We start from the raw sequence: 19191 nt of genomic DNA, 5'->3' as shown, positions 1-19191 counted from the left end.
ACTCAAAAATTAAACTATCAATTTAAAACCACAGTATTTTGGGGTTTCTAAAAAATCCTAGAGAGCACTTAGTGCAGGCTTCCTCAACCTCAGCCCTCCAGATGTTTTGAGAATACAATTCCCATCATACCAGACCACTGGTCCTGCTAGCTAGGGATCATGGGAGTTGTAGGCCAAAAACATCTGGAGGGCCAAGACTGAGGAAGCTTGACTTAGCGCTTCTAGCTAGCATGTAATGCTATGCTTGTTCCTCCCTCTCTTCAATTTCTGCTTTTATAATTGTTCCCTATAGCAAGGCCATCCACTTGTGCTCCCCCACACAGAACCCTAAATTCACTTTCCTAACTGACACTTAACTGTTAGCATTTTACAGCCTTTACCTCACCTTTACCTCACCTTGAGATTAATCCATTTTGCTTCACACAGGCATGCTGCTATGTTGAACTTGCACATACTTGATTCAAAGAATTCAACCTAGAAATGCTGTAGCTATCTATAACACTGGAAAAATGGTATCCTCTTGTGTATTGTGGGGACAAATTTTGCCCTAGGTTTTAACTGAAGGCTTAATTAATTAATGCAACAATTAAATTAACAAACTGCAGCTCTTATTTGAAAAAGTACAATTATTTAATGCCTGAGCCAAGTCTGTGTATCCCACTCTTATATACAGATATCCTTATCTAAAGGGGTGGAGTGCCAAGATGCCCTTTAACCTTGTGGCTGCCGACAACTGACGTCGTCAATCAGATTGTCCCTGAAAAAAAGTTTTGCCACCACTTAGTAAACTTTGGTTCCTGACTAAATCTTATTTTTATTTAATGCTCTTACTAGAAAGTGTGCCTACTGTCATGAGTAATTACTGAGACCAGGAGCCTGCCAGGTCTGAGAAGGTCTTGGACAAAGCGTCCTCTGGGGCGCTTTTTGTCTTCTCCCTTCACACAATGCCACATTCGCCCCCTCCCTGCTGTGGCTCTACTGCTTTGTCTGCAGTTTTCTTCCTTCTGCTGCTATTTTTCTGCTAACCCTAACCCTTAATCCTAAACCCTAACCCCAACCCTACTACCCTGACTTATCTCTTTACCAAGCAGCAGTGGGAGTCAGTAAGTGGTCCTTTTTTCTGTTTTAACATTTGGGGGAGTGGGTGGGATTTTAATATGGGTCTCCCTGCTGCTACTTCATTTATCAATCTATGCTGGATCAATGGTGTGAAGTCGAGCAAGGATCTACTTATTTAACGGTCAGGTAAAGGTCTCTGAAATATAACATAGGGCTGCCATCACCTTTACCTATTTTGACATTTGCTAAAAAGATCAACACATTATTCTTAGACTAGATAAAGGACTCTGGATGAGCAGGAGTTGCCCACTTTATGTTGTCAGGCTCAGTGAGTGCTCCCTGTGAACACAGCTTCATATATATGGAATCTCCAAGTTTAATGGCAGTATACCACCAAACATTTATTTACTTAATATATTAGGCACTTGCTGGGAGCAACACTACAAATAACAATTGCCCTCATGTCTTGCTTCACATAATCATCTGGCTGGCCACTGTGATAAAACAGGACACTGAGTTACATGGACCTGATCCAGGCTGGGGTTTTCTTAGTTTTTCTCATTTGTAAAAACCAAGTTCAATGATCAGCTTTACCTGTTACCTAGTAATTTAAAAACAGAAACAAATCATGGTTGCAACCCTATGCAATTCTACTCCTCCGGTGTACATGGAACTTAGTCCCAAATGAATATAGGATTATTAACATGTATAAATTTTTTCTAAACACATTTTATTTGGGCAAAATATGACAAAGGCTTACCGAGTTTTATTCATCAAGTCTGCTCCACGTGCTTTGTAGTAATCCAAATTTTGTTGAAACTGGTAAGTCACAGGTCTTGGATTTCTCTAAAAATATAGAAGGATCATACTGTATAAGTAAAAGCATGGATAGCAAATTGTCATTATACTGTAGCATAGTACTATTCATATCATTTGTCCCAGCTAAAAGTATTAGGGAAAATTATGGCTATGTTTCAGGTTACTATTCTTTTTCTGACTAAATCTAGCATAGCCACTAGATGGTGCATACAACCTTCTCTCCCGCTATTACAAACAAATACAGGATAGAATGTTAGCCCACAATGGGAGGCTACATATTTTGTACAGAATATTGAAATAGCTGTCTTATTTTTCCTTCAAAGGTGGCAAATGAAAAATTAATATTTTTAATTTAAATTAAACTTTGCTTTAAGTAAATTATTCTGGATTAATAATCTATTTCTATAAAAGAACACACATTATTTGATAGTACCTTTAAGGAACATATGCAGATAACACAACAAACAAGCAAAACTATGGTGAGATATATATATATATTTTAAAAAACCTAATCATAATTGAAGAAGTTTCTATGATTTGGTTTTGTGCTTCAAGATCAATTTTCTCTTAAACGTAGAGAAGATTGGTTTCAAACTGCTTTTAGAAATAAAATTTCCATTAATGGGAGACTTGGTATGGTAGCATGCTATAACCTCTATATCAGGGATAAGGAAACTGTGGTCTACAGATGGTCTTGTACTACAGCTCTTCCCCACCCCTAGTTTTAAGCCTCAAGGGATTTCTGCTGGGATATTTTTCATTCGGGTTGCTAAAATTCTATATTCATTGCTGTCTAGAGACACTACAATGTCTATTCTATCTTGAAACCTTCCAAGCTAGAAATCAATAAAAAGCAACACTATTTTGAGCTCATGAACTGTAATAGGAATTAGCAGGAAAGTTTTCATACCTGTAGCTGTAAGTTTTCTGAAGCTATATCAACATTTTTATGCACATCAATGACAATTCAATAACTTCAGGGGAAGAAACGTATCACCCCCATCTTTTTTTACTTTGATTGTACATTTACAAAGATTTCTATTTTACTGTCAACAACATTTTTGGTATATTTCTGTTCCAGAAATTAACAGGATTTAGAAACTGCACTACAAAATAAAACTCATGTTTCTTGAGTGCTAGGTGTTTATAAACTTCAGGTTCTGCTTATTCATTTTTGAGTGTGTGTGTGTGTGTGTGTGTGTGTGTGTGTAAAACAGCTGCAGCTATTAGAAAGGAATTAAAGTTGAGCACTGCTCTAAGCCAGGCATAGGCAACCTTCGGCCCTCCAGATGTTTTGGCCTACAACTCCCATGATCCTTAGCTAACAGGATCAGTGATCAGGGATGATGGGAATTGTAGTCCAAAACATCTGGAGGGCCGAAAGTTGCCTATGCCTGCTCTAAGAACTACTATTCCTAAGTATGCCATTAGATGGTAGATGGGAGCAAGGGCAAGGAGTTGGAAGGCAGAGGTTTGAGTCCTTCCCTATGTCCCCTAAGTTAGCCTGCTGCCTTCAGCTATGGTGGAACAGGCTGCCGCATCATCAGTGTGGAAGTAAAACTAAACCGTTAGTCTGGTCTTCTGAACATGGAATGGGTACGTGTGTGTGGCCACTTTGTCCAAATCAGGCAGCAAGGTGTCTTGGGCTGTCCCTTGATTTTATTATGAAAAACCAAGCTTGTAAACACGCCTTCATTTTTGTGAGCAGGACTTGTAAACAGGGGCATTTGCGAGCTTGACCTGCAACACATGTGCCACGTTTGTCTTCTTGTCTGAGAATGTGCAAAACCACACCTGCGGCAAGTGCAAGCTGGTTGCCTTGCTGGAAGAGAAGATACAGCAACTTGAGGCCTGTCTATACACACTTTGAGCTACTGGGCAAGATGAGGAATTTCTTGAAAGAGCTGAGCAGACTGTTCTGCAACAGTGATGTGGGGGGGGGGGAATGAGCCTAGGGAGATTGCCCATTGCAGGAGATGAGCCCCTGGAGGAACGTGACACACAAGCACTGTCAGGAGTCATGCTGGCGCTGCAAAGTTGATTCTACCCCAGGGGTCAGCAAACTTTTTCAGCAGGGGGCCGGTCCACTGTCCCTTAGACCTTGTGGGGGTCCCGACTATATTTTGAAAGAAAAAATGAATGAATTCCTATGCCCTACAAATAACCCAGAGATGCATTTTAAATAAAAGCACACATTCTACTCATGTAAAAACACGCTGATCCCTGGACCATCCGAGTGCCGGATTTAGAAGGCAATTGGGCCGGATCCAGTCCCCGGGCCTTAGTTTGCCTACCCATGTTCTATGCCCTCACAGAATCAGAATTCAAAATGACCTTAACAGATTGGAGAACTGGGCGCAGGCATACGCTAACAAACTGAATTTCAATAGGAACAAATGTCAGGTTCTGGACTTAGGCATGAATAACCAGTTGCACAAATATAAGATGGGGGACACCTGACTTGTCAGCAGCACATGTCTTAGTAGGAGTCTTAGTAGATCACAAGCATAACATGAGTCAACAGTGTGATACAGCAGCAGCAAAAAGAAAAGAAAAAGAAATCTAATGCCATTCTAGGTTGCATCAACAGAAGTATAGTGTCCCGATCAAGAGAAGTAATAGTACCACTCTATTCTGCCTTGGTCAGAGTACTGTGTCCACTTCTGGGCACCACAATTTAAGAAGGCTATTGACAATTAAGAATGTGTGTGGAGGGTGGTGACCAAGATGATCAAAGGTCTGGAAATCAAGACTTATGAGGAAGTGTTGAGGGAGCTGGGTATGTATAGCTTGGAAAAGAGGAGATTGAGAGGAGGTACAATAGCCTTCTTCAAATATCTAATTCTATTTATTTATATTCTTTTTATATTAAATTACAAGCAATGTATGGGCTATTCTTTCACTTTTTCAATCAAATTTCTCCTTGCAAGTACCTATATCATGGATTTTGTTGTAACAAAACATTGCTTTGATTGCAAAATTCAATAGAGTTCTGGTGAGCGTAGGGAATAACCTCCCATTGATACCTATGATGGAGATGGAGCCACATACTTGTGGATCTGCTGCTTATCACTGTCATGCATTTATAGATCCTTACTCACTGGTAGGGTTGACATATGTCCGGAATTTCCCAGACATAGCCAGGATTAGGCTGTCAGAAACAGTGTCCAGGTAGAAATCCGGATGTACAGCAACCCATGTCGGGAGTGAAGCCTTTGGAGAATTTCCTTAAAAAGAGTTCAACAACTTTGGGGAAAACTTAAAAAAGCTGAACAACTTTGGCAAAAAAAACCAACAACTTTTGTGTCTGGATTTGCACTCTTTGTTTTTTAAAAAAAAGATATTTATTAAGATTTTCAAAATATTACAAAATGAAAAAACAAAAAACAAAAATACAAAATAAAAGTAGTTAAAAACAACTCAATCTTTCCGCTACTTATCTTTCATTTGCTTGTTTCCCGGACCTCCTCACGCCTCCCTTTTTTGTATTCCAATTCAGTTTGTTAGTTCAGCAAATCCTTCCCCTCTTTGTTTATCCTAGTCTTTAATCTTAAAATATTGTGACATTAAATTTTTACCTGTTAATAATCCATTTTTCATATTCCCTTATAATATTACAGCTAAAAACCACTGAATTTCTATCCAACATCATTCTAACATTCATTAATTTTGCCATATTTCTTTAAATAGTCTTTAAACTTTTTCCAGTCTTCTTTCACCGACTGGATTTGCACTCTTTGAAATATGGCCATCCTACTCGCTGGATCAGAATGAATACCTGCACATACAAAATCATGACCCTGCATTATTGGTCTAAGAGAAAACTAGTACTGTCTGGGCCCATACTTAGAGAGAACACAAAGGTAACATTCCCAGTGTCTTAAAGAATTAGAATACTAGAACTTTAGAGTTGGAAGGGACCATGACAACCATCTAGTCCAATCCCCTCCAATGCCCAACGTGGGGCTCAAACCACGACCTTGAGATTAAGTGCCTCATTAGGGTCACTTAGCTTCAAACCATGGGTCAGGATCACAAGAATTCTGTGCACTTCTATGCACATAAGAATATTTTGCTGATTTGCTTCTGATTACTCCAACTTGTTCTTTGCTAGATGCCACTACAGAGGTTTTAGTGGTCTTTTGTGTGTGGGACCCCTCCCCTCAAGAAACATTCTGGTACCGCATGGAAGACTGGCACAATTCTTTAGTTCCAAATCCTTCTTCACTGAAAATCTATCCCAAATCTATTGGTTTAGAATAATCTAAAGCAATTTAAACTTTTAGCACTTCTTTATGATAATACCATATATTGTTTCTGGGTATCAATGCTAAACAGCCTTATTTCAAGACCCCTTCAGCTACACCACCGTTACTGATAGGAGGTTCGTTAAAGTTTTTTTGGCAGACATACTTGGGACAACTACTGTAAGTACTCAAACAAAATATAGCTGGCAACTTCTTTGTACATCATCTAAAATGGTAATGTTCTATATAGCAGTTTAGCTTCATAATAAGTCATAGTGATAAGGTTAGCGCAACCACATACACCCAAAGATGAAAATTACTTTGCTTATGTTGCTGTATTAGAATTTTATTTGCTATAGGGTAAAACAGATTTGCAAAATTCACAGTTAACTTAAAACAATAGTTTAAAACCTTTTATTCCTAGGCTTGACTGCCTTCAGGAAGAAAAGAACATCTGGTTATTTAAGGAACACAATATGTTCACATTTTCTATGACTTTTGTTTCTAATTGAGTTTTTAATTTCTCTTTATTTGAACAACTCTAGTTAGAACTGTTTTTTAATCGCTTTATATTTTTGTGATTGCCATCCCTATGTATCTATTTTCCATCTGAAAGCGTCTGCTTTGAAAAGTAACGGCACTTCTCATTGGTGGTGGTGCAGAAAAAAAACAGGAAACTGCCGGATAGTAAAAATACAGCAAACACCTACTCTAGGTGCTTTGGGCAAAATAATTGGTTTTGCACTCAGCATACTGTCCTTTTCACATCAGGGTAATACTTTGCTTCTGAAAAACAGTGGAGTGCGTACGTTTGAACATTTCTATTAAGAAAATGAAAATTTGGAGACTGCTCTCCATAGCAGTTTTATATTAAAGACATGGAAATTAGCATTGTTTTAAGAAACCTCAACATGGTCCTTCTAGTATATAAACTAACCACTTCTGAAATGTTGCAAATGAAAATAAAGGGTTTATCACAGCACATTTTATAAGAATGGCTGCCAATTATCTACTGAGCATAATTCAAGCTGCTGATAACTGGTGTATGAAGGCCTACACAGTTTAAGAGCAAGGTATCTAAAAGATTGTCACATCACCTATACACCAAATTGATCACTGTGCTCTGCAGGAGAGGTGACCCTGCAGATCTTTTCAGAAGGTCTGTTCTGCACAATGTAATAATCATCCTCCTATTGCAATAATCAGCCTCCTATTGCAAGTGCCATCTTTTAGGTGCTTGCTGAGGACTATCCTCTTTCAAAAAGTCTTTTAAGTGGAGATTCGAACTGAACTTTATTAGGTTTTAAAATTGTTTTATATGCAATTTTTGAAAACATTGTTTTTATGTATGCACATATTTTTAATTTTGTTTATATATATATATAATTGTTTAAATATGCTTTTATTGTAAAATCGCTTCAAGATGCCTCACTGGAAGCAATTCACAAATGAAATAAATACTAATAATATCAAAAAGAAAGACAAACTGTAAAAAGGAGAATTCTGAATGATTATTAGATTGTTAGGAAATAAATTTAAAACAATCAAATCAGGCATTTTACATCTATTGTACCTAAATAGCTCAAAAACTGCATGCAAGCAAATATTTACATAATTATACTTCGCATAAAGTTGGCAATGCTAGAGGCTTTATTCAGAATCTGATATTTTAATATATATTTTTTGCAGAATTTGAGATCCCTTTTTCCATTCTAGGGCTCAAAGTTTGTTCATATCGCTTATACTCATGAATACCCCAAGATCGACCAATCAGAGCCAGGTGCAAAAGAAACACTGTTAGAGGAAATGATGCCTCTGAACTCATTCTAAACTACGGTATTTGTTTTCATTACCAAAACTGAGCTAAGCTTGCAGTCCTTTCACAAAAAAGTCAATTTCTGGTTATCCCAAGCTTTCTTCGTGTCAGTAGCCCGAAAAGGCATTTTGTTGCTGCTTTGTTAACAACAATTGGACGCCAAAAAAACCTCTAGTCCATCTACTGCAAATCACCCAAAGATCAAACAGTAACCCATCCCTCCTCTCCACAATTTGAATGAGGAAAGAAGGGAAATTTACAGGTAATCCCAAAGTGAGCAAATTATTCCAGTGAAATGGAAGAAGTCATGCAAATGTACATAATTTATTATTGTTGCACCTTTGCTTGGGAAAGAAGAAAGGAAGATGATGGTCACTTGCAGGAGAAGCAGGTGTGCAAAGGCAGAAAATAAGGTTTGGCAGGAGCAGTATTATAGCAGTCATTTGTGCTTAGTAAAACATGTGTAAAGGTAAAGGTACCCCTGCCCGTACGGGCCAGTCGTGTCCGACTCTGGAGTTGTGCGCCCATCTCGCTTAAGAGGCCGGGGGCCAGCGCTGTCCAGAGACACTTCCGGGTCACGTGGCCAGCGTGACAAGCTGCATCTGGCGAGCCAGCGCAGCACACGGAAACGCCGTTTACCTTCCCGCTAGTAAGCGGTCACTATTTATCTACTTGCACCCGGGGGTGCTTTTGAACTGCTAGGTTGGCAGGCGCTGGGACCGAGCAACGGGAACACACGCTGCCGCGGGGATTCGAACTGCCGACCTGACGATCGGCAAGTCCTAGGCACTGAGGTTTTACCCACAGTGCCACCCGCGAGAAAAATATTATGTTGCATTGCTGGGCTGGTTGGATCCTGGGTTGTACTGTAGGCTCCTTTCTGGTGGAATGAAGATGTTTTCTTAGAGATTGCTCTCTGCCAAAGTCCGTAAAGATACTACAAGGAATACGTGGAAGCTGGGATATTTAGTTCTTTGCATCCCTATGAGAAGATGTCTGAGACTATACTAGGACTGCAATTCTATGCACACCTTACTTAGAATAAGTCCCACTAAACACACTGCATGTTCATAGGCATAGGATTGCACCATAAAACTATTTCCCCCCCTTGGAAGTATAGTTTTGGCTCAGTTGTAATCGCTACAATAAACAAAATTCACTGAATATTTCCCAAATATCTATTGGTTTTTGATGAAACCATTTTTTCACATATGAAACAATATCTATTTTTCACAAATAAAATGAAGCCAGCATCCACTACAACTGGAGGATGGTGTGATGGTACAGAGCTGGTCTCTTGACCTCCCAAGCAGCTGAGTCACTGCTGCTTAACAGGAGGAAGAGGGTTAAAGGGATGTTGACATAGCAAAATGCAGAGCCAATCTAGTGTTCTTGCTGGTGTGCTTGCACCATGCTGACCTTCCCAGCACCTTTCCCTTCTCCTTCCTGGTAGGCAGCAGTCAGTCATCTACTGGGAAGTCATTTGAGCTCCATCATGCTGTCCATTAATGCCCACTACCCTCTACAGTGGTACCACGGGTTACATACGCTTCAGGTTACAGACTCCGCTAATCCAGAAACAGTGCTTCAGGTTAAGAACTTTGCTTCAGGATGAGAACAGAAATCGTGCTCTGGTGGCGCAGTGGCAGCAGGAGGCCACATTAGCTAAAGTGGTGCTTCAGGTTAAGAACAGTGTCAGGTTAAGAACGGACCTCCGGAACGAATTAAGTACTTAACCAGAGGTACCACTGTACTGTTTTAAGAACTGGTCTCTCTTGTTCTTGCTTCAATTACAGGTGCCAATCCATGAAAATGTCTGCAACACCTGCATTTAACACTGAGTGAATAGTAAAAAATCTATTTCTGAGACTAACTGGGTGGAACTTATCAGAAAAGACTTTCCCCCCCCCCTTGACCTTCGTCGTAGGGCCCATACAAGGAAAATAGTATAATAAACACCTATTCCCCAGAATGTAGAGGCATAAAACCAATGAACATTTTTTTTTTTTGCTGTAAAGAGTGGCATCCTGTTTTTAAAGTGTATCATTTTAAACATTTTTCTGCTTTAGTGCCTATGTGTGCAGAATGTTCAGATTTTTAAAAGACCAAAATGCTTTCAAGTATCATGGAGATGATGGATTTTGCTTTTCATCAGAAAGGAAATTTTATGCACAGTAAAGAGTAGCGGTGTATGCAAGGAGTTCTATGCAAAACCAGAATTAAAAATGATGTTTTAAAAAAATCTATATGTTTAATGTAACAATTCTTGTAGAAAATAATCAGTAACCAAGAACAGTGTATAAAATTCCGATTCTGTTTTGATTAGTATAAATTCCCTGAATTACTTTTATATACTTTTATGCTGCTTTTATGCTACTTTTGTGTTGAATTTCTGTTTTAATAATATTTTTAACAGCTTTTACATTGTACACAGCTTAGAGATCCTTAAAATATTAAGCAGTTTATAAATGCTTTAAATAAATGAATGAATATCAATCAATGCTAATCAATGGATGATCAATGTGGACCTCTGGCTGGCCAGCTTAGATCCACCTGCAGGCAGAAAGAGGCTCTGAAGCCAGTTCATACAGGGGCACAGAATCAAGACTAGCTCAAAAGGAATTTTAGGAGAAAAGCACTTTGGGGGTTTAGGTGCTCATGGTGTTTTAGGACTGATGCCTATGTGACTCTAGATGTGCTTGTTTTTGAGACCCTAAGACCTTGCCAGACTGAATTTTGTACATATCCAGATACAATAGAGGTACTGTGTGAGTGCTTGCGAAGTGAGCAGATGACCTGTTCTGGACAGGATCACTCTCCTCCAGAGTGATCAAGTTGGAAGTATTCATTGATCCTGGCTCACCATTTGAAACTCACATGCCTTCAGCTGCTAGGGGCACCCATGGCTAGTTCCAATCAGTCTGCCAGCTACAGCCCTTCCTGGACAGATATGGCTTTGCCGCAGTGATCCATCCCCTCATAACCTTTAGACTAGACTTCTGTAATTGGGGCTGCCCTCAAGGATGGTTCAGAAGCTGCAACTGTTGAAGAATGCTGGCGAGAACTTCTGCCTGGGCACATAATTACACCAATCCTTAAGGGTCTGCACTTGTTCCCTGTGTGCTGGCAGCTCCACAATGCCCTGTAAAGTATGTGCATGAGAGGGCCTTTTCTGTGGTGGCTCCCAGGTTGTGGAATGCCCTTCCCTCTCATGTGCACCTGGCACAATCATTGGATAAATTTTGTTTTACATTTGCCTTTGGGGGTAGAGCATGATCTCAGAGTTATCACTCCCTCTGCAGCACTGTTGCTAGTTTTGCTTGCTGTTTGATATGGGCTAATTTAGTGCTGTTATGCAGCACCTACTCTTTGCTTTAAGCTGTATGAAACCCACCATGAGACTGCAAGATGAAGAGTGGGCCATAACAGCATATAAAGACACTAACTAACTAACTAACTAACTAACTACTGCTTGGGGCAAGCCCTTGAATGTTAGCCCACAGGCAGGCAGAGATGGTAAAAGATTGCAAGCCTACACAATCCTTGGCTGCTTCTCCTGACTGTTGGAGGCAAATATTCAGAACTGCAGGTAATGGAATCTTTGAATATCACCTCTGAGGCCAAAAAGGCTTCCAACCAGGAGATATCCCAGAATGACCTTCTGAGAAGGTGAATTTGAGACTTTGCATTGCCTTCTCCTTCTTTGAGAAAACCCACCAAGGCTTGTATCTGGGCCCAGGTCTCACCACATTTGCTGGGATATTATTATTATTATTATTATTATTATTATTATTATTATTATTATTAATTGGATTTATATCCTATACCCGGAGGTCTCAGGGCGGTTCACATAAAAAGATCACAGTATATAAAATAAAAATAAAAGCAATAACCCAATAATACCTCCCCCAAAAGAGCCACATTTTAAAAGGGTATGGGGTGTTGATCAGGTCAACCAAAGGCCTGGTTAAAAAGGAACGTTTTTGCCTGGCACTTAAGAGGTGTATAATGAAGGCGCCAGGCAAACTTCCCTGGGGAGAGCATTTCACAGACCAAGAGCCACTGCAGAGAAGGCCTGTTCTCGTGTTGCCACCCTCTGGACCTCTTTATTAACATTAGAACACAACACCTACAATGAAAATACTAAAACCAGTTTGGGACCTTAAATAAGATGGGTTGGATCCAAAGGGTTCCCCTCTGATATATCCTTGTCGAATGTAATGCAAGAGAGACTATGCTTGCTAGCATGCGAAAGCATTGCCACTTGAGATTACATTTCAAAATGCTGGAGATACAGTGTGAGGCATATGACCTCAGATTTAAAAAGAAAAAAGGGTGGGATTTGCTCCTCTGTTTTCTGGGCATTCATTCTGAATCGCCCTTAGTGAGCAACTCAGAGCTATCATGTTGCCATCCAAAGCTAGAAGCTGACAACAAGGGCCTAGGTCAAAACAATGCTAGTTCTCTATGACTCTGAGCCTAGATACTTCTTTTTGAAATGACAATTTTCCCCCATTGTTAACTCTTCCCTCTCCTTATGCATTAAACAAGGACTGTAACCATGTTTTAAAAGCAGTTGGGATGTGCCTCAACTGCGAAGATTTCCAAGTGACTTACCTTTGGATCTCTGAGAAAAAGAGCTCTCAAGATCAATGAGTGGACATCTCCAATTGGAGGATAATGCATCAGAAGTCCCAAGCAGGTCTGATAATTACTTGATATCACTAAAAGTAATAGGAAATATGATAAGTTTCCCCCCCCTCAGTTTAACATAAAAGTAATCACTCTAAGTACAATTTGTAGGGTTCTGGGAAAAATTATCGTCACCAAATAGTATACAGCTCCTCTCTCCCTTTAGTTAAAGATAGCCTCAAATGGTTGAGGGCTGATTTACAACTTTTGCTTTGTTTCCCAAACGTGTTAATCCTAAAATTAGCTTAAAGGTAAAGGACCCCTGACAGTTAAGTCCAGTCGCGAACGACTCTGGGGTTGTGGCGCTCATCTCGCTTTACTGGCCGAGGGAGCCGACGTTTGTCCGCAGACAGCTTCCGGGTCATGTGGCCAGCATGACTAAGCCGCTTCTGACGAAACCAGAGCAGCACACGGAAACACAGTTTCCCATCCCACCGGAGCAGTACCTATTTATCTACTTGCACTTTGACATGCTTTTGAACTGCTAGGTTGGCAGGAGCTGGGACTGAGCAACGGGAGCTCACCCTGTCGCAGGGATTCGAACTGCTGACCTTCCGATCAGCAAGCCCTAGGCTCTGTGGTTTAACCCACAGCACCACCCACGTCCCTTCTAAATTAGCTTAGAGAACCACTTATTGGCCCCTCTTAAAAGCTTGCTACATATTTTAATAGGATGTATTAAATTTCCATTATCTAACCTCCGTCTAGTTAGCATACAACTGTCCCTTTCTGGGTATGTGATGAACTTAATTATGGGTGAAATTAAATAAATCTTTTCTGCCAAGACTATGTAAACTACTTCATTTCTTTAGCACCATCTAAATCTTGGCAATCCATCTACTGGAGCTGTCAAAGGAGTGCCAATTATTTTTGAATTGTTCGCCTAAATTGCTAATAATAATAATAATAATAAAATTTAGATAGTGCAACTTTACAGTTTTGAGAACTTCAGTTTTAGAAATAATATCATTTTTATTAATTAAAAGCCTTTGTGAAAAATGTTCTTGCAACATAAGGCAAAAATCATTGATAAAAATAGAAACCCAAAATATATTGACTGCTTTATGGCCTTAGAGACTTACTAAACAGCATCCCTGCACCCGCTTCCATGTGAGTCAATCTCATATCCTTTGGTACCTTCCCATCTCTCCCTGAAGAGGTTTATGAGGAAAAGATTCAGGACTGGGCAAAATGAATAATTATAATCTGTGTAGGGAGCCACTTTATCATCTTCATTTCCGTTGCTGATCCGACAGCTTGTAATTTTATACATCTGCTTTCATTTGTAAAGCACTCACTTATCCTACTCATTTTTTATCTGTTCTGCCTGTTTCTTTTTCTTTCCTTTTGTTTTTCTTGTTCATGTTCAGATACCTGCTTTTCTCTCTTCTCTTTGAAGTTAGCATAATGAATGCAATACAATGGGCTCAGTCAAGAGTTCTTTCTGCCGAGTATAATAGATGGGACCACGCATTATATAGAACCAATCAAATCAAACGTAACACAGTATAAGGCGGTTGTGATAAGGATTCTTTATACTTTCTTAAAATAAATAAGAATGTTGGGAGTAGTTCGTCCTAAATGGATTTTGTAAGACAACATCTGATGTATTTTCTTCAAACATACCTTTTAACACTCTAACTGAAGCCAGATTTTAGACTTTTTATTTGTTTCTTTTTTTGGGGAAAAGACTAAGTGTGATTTGATTCAATAATGAGCATTAAAATATTGATCGTAGGTATTTGCAATTATAAATTATAGGTAAATGCAACAAACAGAAGAAATGAAACTTCTCTATTATGTGACCAAAACCAACCTATTATCTCAAACAGGGGGTGGCAAATGGGAGGTGAAAACTTTTTGGGGTCTTTTTTTGTGATAGCTACTTTCCTTACATGTGTATGACAAAAACAGACACTCCTTTATATAATACTTTGTTCTAGTTCTATTTCATCTTCAAGGTTGAAAAAAAAGAAACCCTTATGAATTCAAATTGGCGGAAACAGTATGTTGCAACATCAGTGTAGAGAAGCTGATACATTTGGATACCAGAATCATTTCTCATTTATATCAGTTCTTTGAAAGACATAGGCAAATACCTGAAAATATAGCTTTTTTCGGGGGGGGGGGGGAGTATTTCTACTACAAAGTTCTTTTTGAAAAACAAAGACATCTAGTTCATAAGTGAGCAATTATATGTCTAGAAGGCTTAAAACATCCTAAGAATAGTAGTATTGGTGCGGAGCAAAATTTAAAATACAAACTTCTAACTCTAGATTAACTAATCTGGGAAGACTATGGTTTTAGAAACACGGCATATAGACATCATTTGCAATCTCCACAACCTATATAATTTTATTTTTTTTAAAAAATATTCAGATTAAGAGAATAATTAAATCACTTATAACTTATGTGCCAAAAGCATTAACAGTGTAAATTAAGGCACCCTTGGCTAACTCCTGCACCACAGCACACACTCTACATCAGAGGTAGCCAATGTGGGGCCCTCCAGATACTGTGGTCTATGACTCTCATAATCCTTGACCACTGGCCATGCTAGCTAGGGATAATGGTAGTTGTAGCCCACAACAACTGGAAGGCTCCACTGTGGCTAGTCCCATTTTACAGTTTCACCCATACTAAAGGTAAAGGTAAAGGGACCCCTGACCATTAGGTCCAGTCGCAGACGACTCTGGGGTTGTGGAGCTCATCTCGCTTTACTGGCCGAGGGAGCAGGCGTATAGCTTCCGGATCATGTGGCCAGCATGACTAAGCTGCTTCTGCCGAACCAGAGCAGCGCACGGAAACGCCATTTACCTTTCCGCCGGAGCGGTACCTATTTATCTACTTGCACTTTGACGTACTTTCGAACTGCTAGGTTGGCAGGAGCAGGGACCGAGCAACGGGAGCTCACCCTGTCACGGGGATTCGAACCTCCGGCCTTCCGATCGGCAAGCCCTAGGCCCTGTGGTTTAACCCACAGCGCCACCCGCGTCCCATTGTTCACCCATAGTACTCGCTTACAAATTAGCCTCCATACGCCCACACTTCCATTTGGTCTTTTAGTCATAATCCTTTTCCTCTGCAAGTTGAGAGGCACTATAGTGCAGGACTCTATGAGGCAGTGGCCATCTAGCTGCACACTGCTTTCCTTATATGCTTTCACATTTGGGTTAGAGAGAGAGAGAGAGAGAGAGAGAGAGAGGGAGAGATGCAAGACTGGAACAAGATGGGCATTGGTGCAAGTGTCTGTTTCATCATAAGGTGGCCTAAGCAAACAAGTGAAAGGAGAAAGCAGGTCCTTTATTTATTTATTTATTTATTTTACTTTCTATACTAACTCTCACATCAGTCTAGAAGTGGTGTATTAGATATAAAAAACGTACATCAATAAAAACGTAATACAGCATAATAAATAAAAAGGTGGCTAAACTGTTTCAGAAAAAAATACCTTAGAAAGACATATATTTTTATTCACATGGTAATATAAACTTGATATTCTTTTTCATTCATTAGGATTTGAATAGTTACTTAGGCTATAGGGAGGAGCTTGTGGAAGGTCATATTGCCTTATAGGACACTAGTAAAACAAATCTAAAAAGCTCTGTTGGGCTCACAGAACGACTTTTATGATACTTTGGGCCATGGGCTCTATTTACAGCCTGCTTGACTATTTACTCCCATGAAAGACTGCAGTAGTATAATTTTTTTAACCATTCCATTTATTCCATAGTTCTGGCAGTTTAAAAAAGCCACTTCCTATATTAGCTATTGCAAGTGATGTAAAAAAAAAAAAATTAAGGGAACAACTCTCTTCACAAGAAACGGCTCAGTGAGGACTAATCAAGCTCAGTAGCTATGGAACATTAACTGATAATTGGAAAATGAAACCTGAAAGTAAGTGATGGCAGTGGGACGGAATGGAGTATCCTGAAGGTGGGGATGGCTAGAACCCCTGAGCAGTTTCAGTGCTGTTAGAAGGTGAAGATACACAGCAACATTTTGTTGCAGGTTCCTCTTAGATGGGATGTATTGTTTTTGTACCAGTGGTGCTATATTGAATGCTGATATTTATATATTTGCACAATTCTTCTGAACTGCTTTGCGGTTCCTTACAGGGAATCAGATTGTAAATTCCAAAGTAATAAGGGTCTGGTCCAGCCTTTTGGGGGTCATGTATCTACATATGGAAGGAACATCATAGGACACAGACACAAAAATGGCCAAAAGGTCCCTTGCAGATTGCAACTGCCTCACTTAGGGGTCTTTTTACAGTCATATGCTTTTTAGCAGCCATATGCTACCCCGATGCAAGGGAGGAGGGAAGAGTCCACCTGTAATTTCCCCTTTAGAACAGTGCTAAGGCCTTGTGCAGAAAAGCCTAAGGAGGAACTGGAAAAGAAGAGAAAATAAAGAACACTTGATAGCTTCAAAATTCTGGTGGTTGTAGAAAAATGGATTAGCATCAATTCAATGTCCTCTATATAAAAAAGAAAGAACAAAAAACAAACAAACTGGAAAAAGCCCATTTTTAAATGGTTTCAGGAATTTCAGTCCAAATGCTTTTTTTTGGGCCAACCTCAAGATCTTAGATCATTGGGAATGGAGCATTTGAGGCAACAGAGTCTATCAAAGAATCAAGTGTGAATAATTGTTTGCAAGATTTGGCTCTCAGGTAGTACCCACAGGTGTGTTGGAGACTTCTGCATGATTCCTGCAAGTCAGCTAACGCACACAAAATCTTTAAAGGCTTATTCACAAAGACTTCACAGACTTTTGCAGTTGGAATGTTACCAGATGCATACAAATTTGCCCTGGAAAGGTGGGCTGACTTTAAAATACAATCTACTGGAAGGCCTGGTTATTGATAACCATAATTTGCTTAATTTACCTTTTTGTGGTTCTGCACGTTTCTCAACTAATTAGGATAAATTGGTGGTTTTATTACAAATTTATTTCATTTACTTTTTTACCTTCCCAAGTATTCTCTACTTCCTACTTGCTTAATAGAGATTTTGCTTTAGAGTAAATCTCCACATAGTTATCTATATGAAAATCAAAGTTTTGTTCTAAACATTCCCCTGAAGTTGTGTGTTAATTAAGTTTATGGGACTCTAATACACATCAAAAATAATTTAAGTGCTCATGTGACATAGTTAAAGGCAAAATAAAATAAAATAAAATGCAGAGAATTTTTGTAAAAAATAAATTTGCTTTTAATACATTTTCTCTTATTTTAGAAATCCATAAAATATGTCAGTAGTGAATGTATAGTTTTACTCAATACACCACATATGACAGAAGGTGGAGCTCTATACTTACCTTGGCCACTTTGTTTCATACAATGCCATCTACACTTCTGTGTTTTAAAAGAGGCATAGCGAGAGGAAGAACATCCCAAAAACCAAAATGTGTTTTTAAGTTGTTGCTTTCTTATATATTATGAACAACTTTAAACAACTTCCAATCAAAATGATTTTTAATTTTTTTTATTTCAATTAGAAATATATTGCATTATATAGGCTATATGTATAATGTAATGCATACTCACAGGCATCTCTAATGTATAGCAGCATGGCTAAGAAAACATAGTCAACTAGATTGAGAGTGATGCTGTCAGCAAATAAAGCATCCCAGATGACAAGAAGGTCCTGGAGGGGAAATTCTCTCCCAAATAGAAGCCTTACCCATCGCCTGCAAATAAAGTCAACAAAACATATCAAAAGTTGAACCAAAAAGATCAGGAATTAATAGTTTACAGGGAAATCCAACACACAGTAACTTATGATTAAAATTAATATAGATATGTTTACGATGTTCTACATTATATCTTAACCTGGTTATAGAAGGAAGTGTGTGAAAGACTTAAAAAACTCTAGCTCTCTAATGTTGTTTAGCAGATCGGCTTTATTAGAAAAGCTTTGTCCCAGTTTACTTATCATTTCAGCTTTATAAGCAAATGAAAGAAGCAGCTGCACTAACAACTCCAAAAAAGTCCGCGGATGAGCTCAGCTGTAACAGGTTTCAGTGGAACTGAGCAGACTTCAGTGGAGAGCACCTTCCTTCTGATTTAAAAGAACTTAAACGTCTGAACTGAACCCATAATCTTAAAATGGCATTAAGAGAAACCACTGGGCACTTAAGAGTATAAATTTTACTTTAAGGATTTAGTTGCAACTGCCATCTGGTTAAACAACACTAGGTGCAAGATGGAGTAACTTTCAACGAGGGTTTATTTTGTTGTGTGCGTATTAGGAGTAATAAACACTTCATGAAGAATACAGAAAAAAGACAATAATGTGGAATTTCAAACGTATCTCACAGTAGCTTTCCTTTGGCTCCCTATGAATATCTACTTCTAAAATTTGAAGAGGTGCTACAATAGGGGAAGCAGGGGAAACATGGAGCAAAGCTAATTTTGCACAATTAATTCTAACAACATTATGTGCAAGGTGTTTTACCCAATAGTGGGAAATTACCCCTCAGTGACAAGCCTACAGGAAACTATTACCTTTCAGTGTCGCAAACATTACTCAGACTCTGCAGGAAGCCTATCGC

At 39.1% G+C, this 19191-nt stretch overlaps 1 protein-coding gene across 10 annotated transcripts in view; it reads right to left on the bottom strand.

Moving 5' to 3' along the window:
- TBC1D5 (TBC1 domain family member 5) overlaps positions 1-19191 on the bottom strand; it is a 246171-nt gene that overhangs the window by 46629 nt on the left and 180351 nt on the right. For all 10 annotated transcript variants that reach the window (XM_082193334.1, XM_082193336.1, XM_082193335.1 and 7 more), the window contains 3 exons: positions 18185-18327; positions 12559-12665; positions 1820-1905 (listed from right to left, as the gene is read on the bottom strand). In XM_082193334.1, coding sequence (XP_082049460.1) covers positions 1820-1905; positions 12559-12665; positions 18185-18327 — 336 coding nt within the window. The remainder of the gene's footprint in view (positions 1-1819; positions 1906-12558; positions 12666-18184; positions 18328-19191) is intronic.

Source organism: Podarcis vaucheri (assembly GCF_965113315.1).
Source record: "Podarcis vaucheri genome assembly, chromosome: 12".
NCBI lineage: Eukaryota > Metazoa > Chordata > Lepidosauria > Squamata > Lacertidae > Podarcis > Podarcis vaucheri.
The sequence above is the reverse complement of the archived record's forward strand: the minus strand, read 5'-3'. Positions and strand labels throughout refer to the sequence as shown.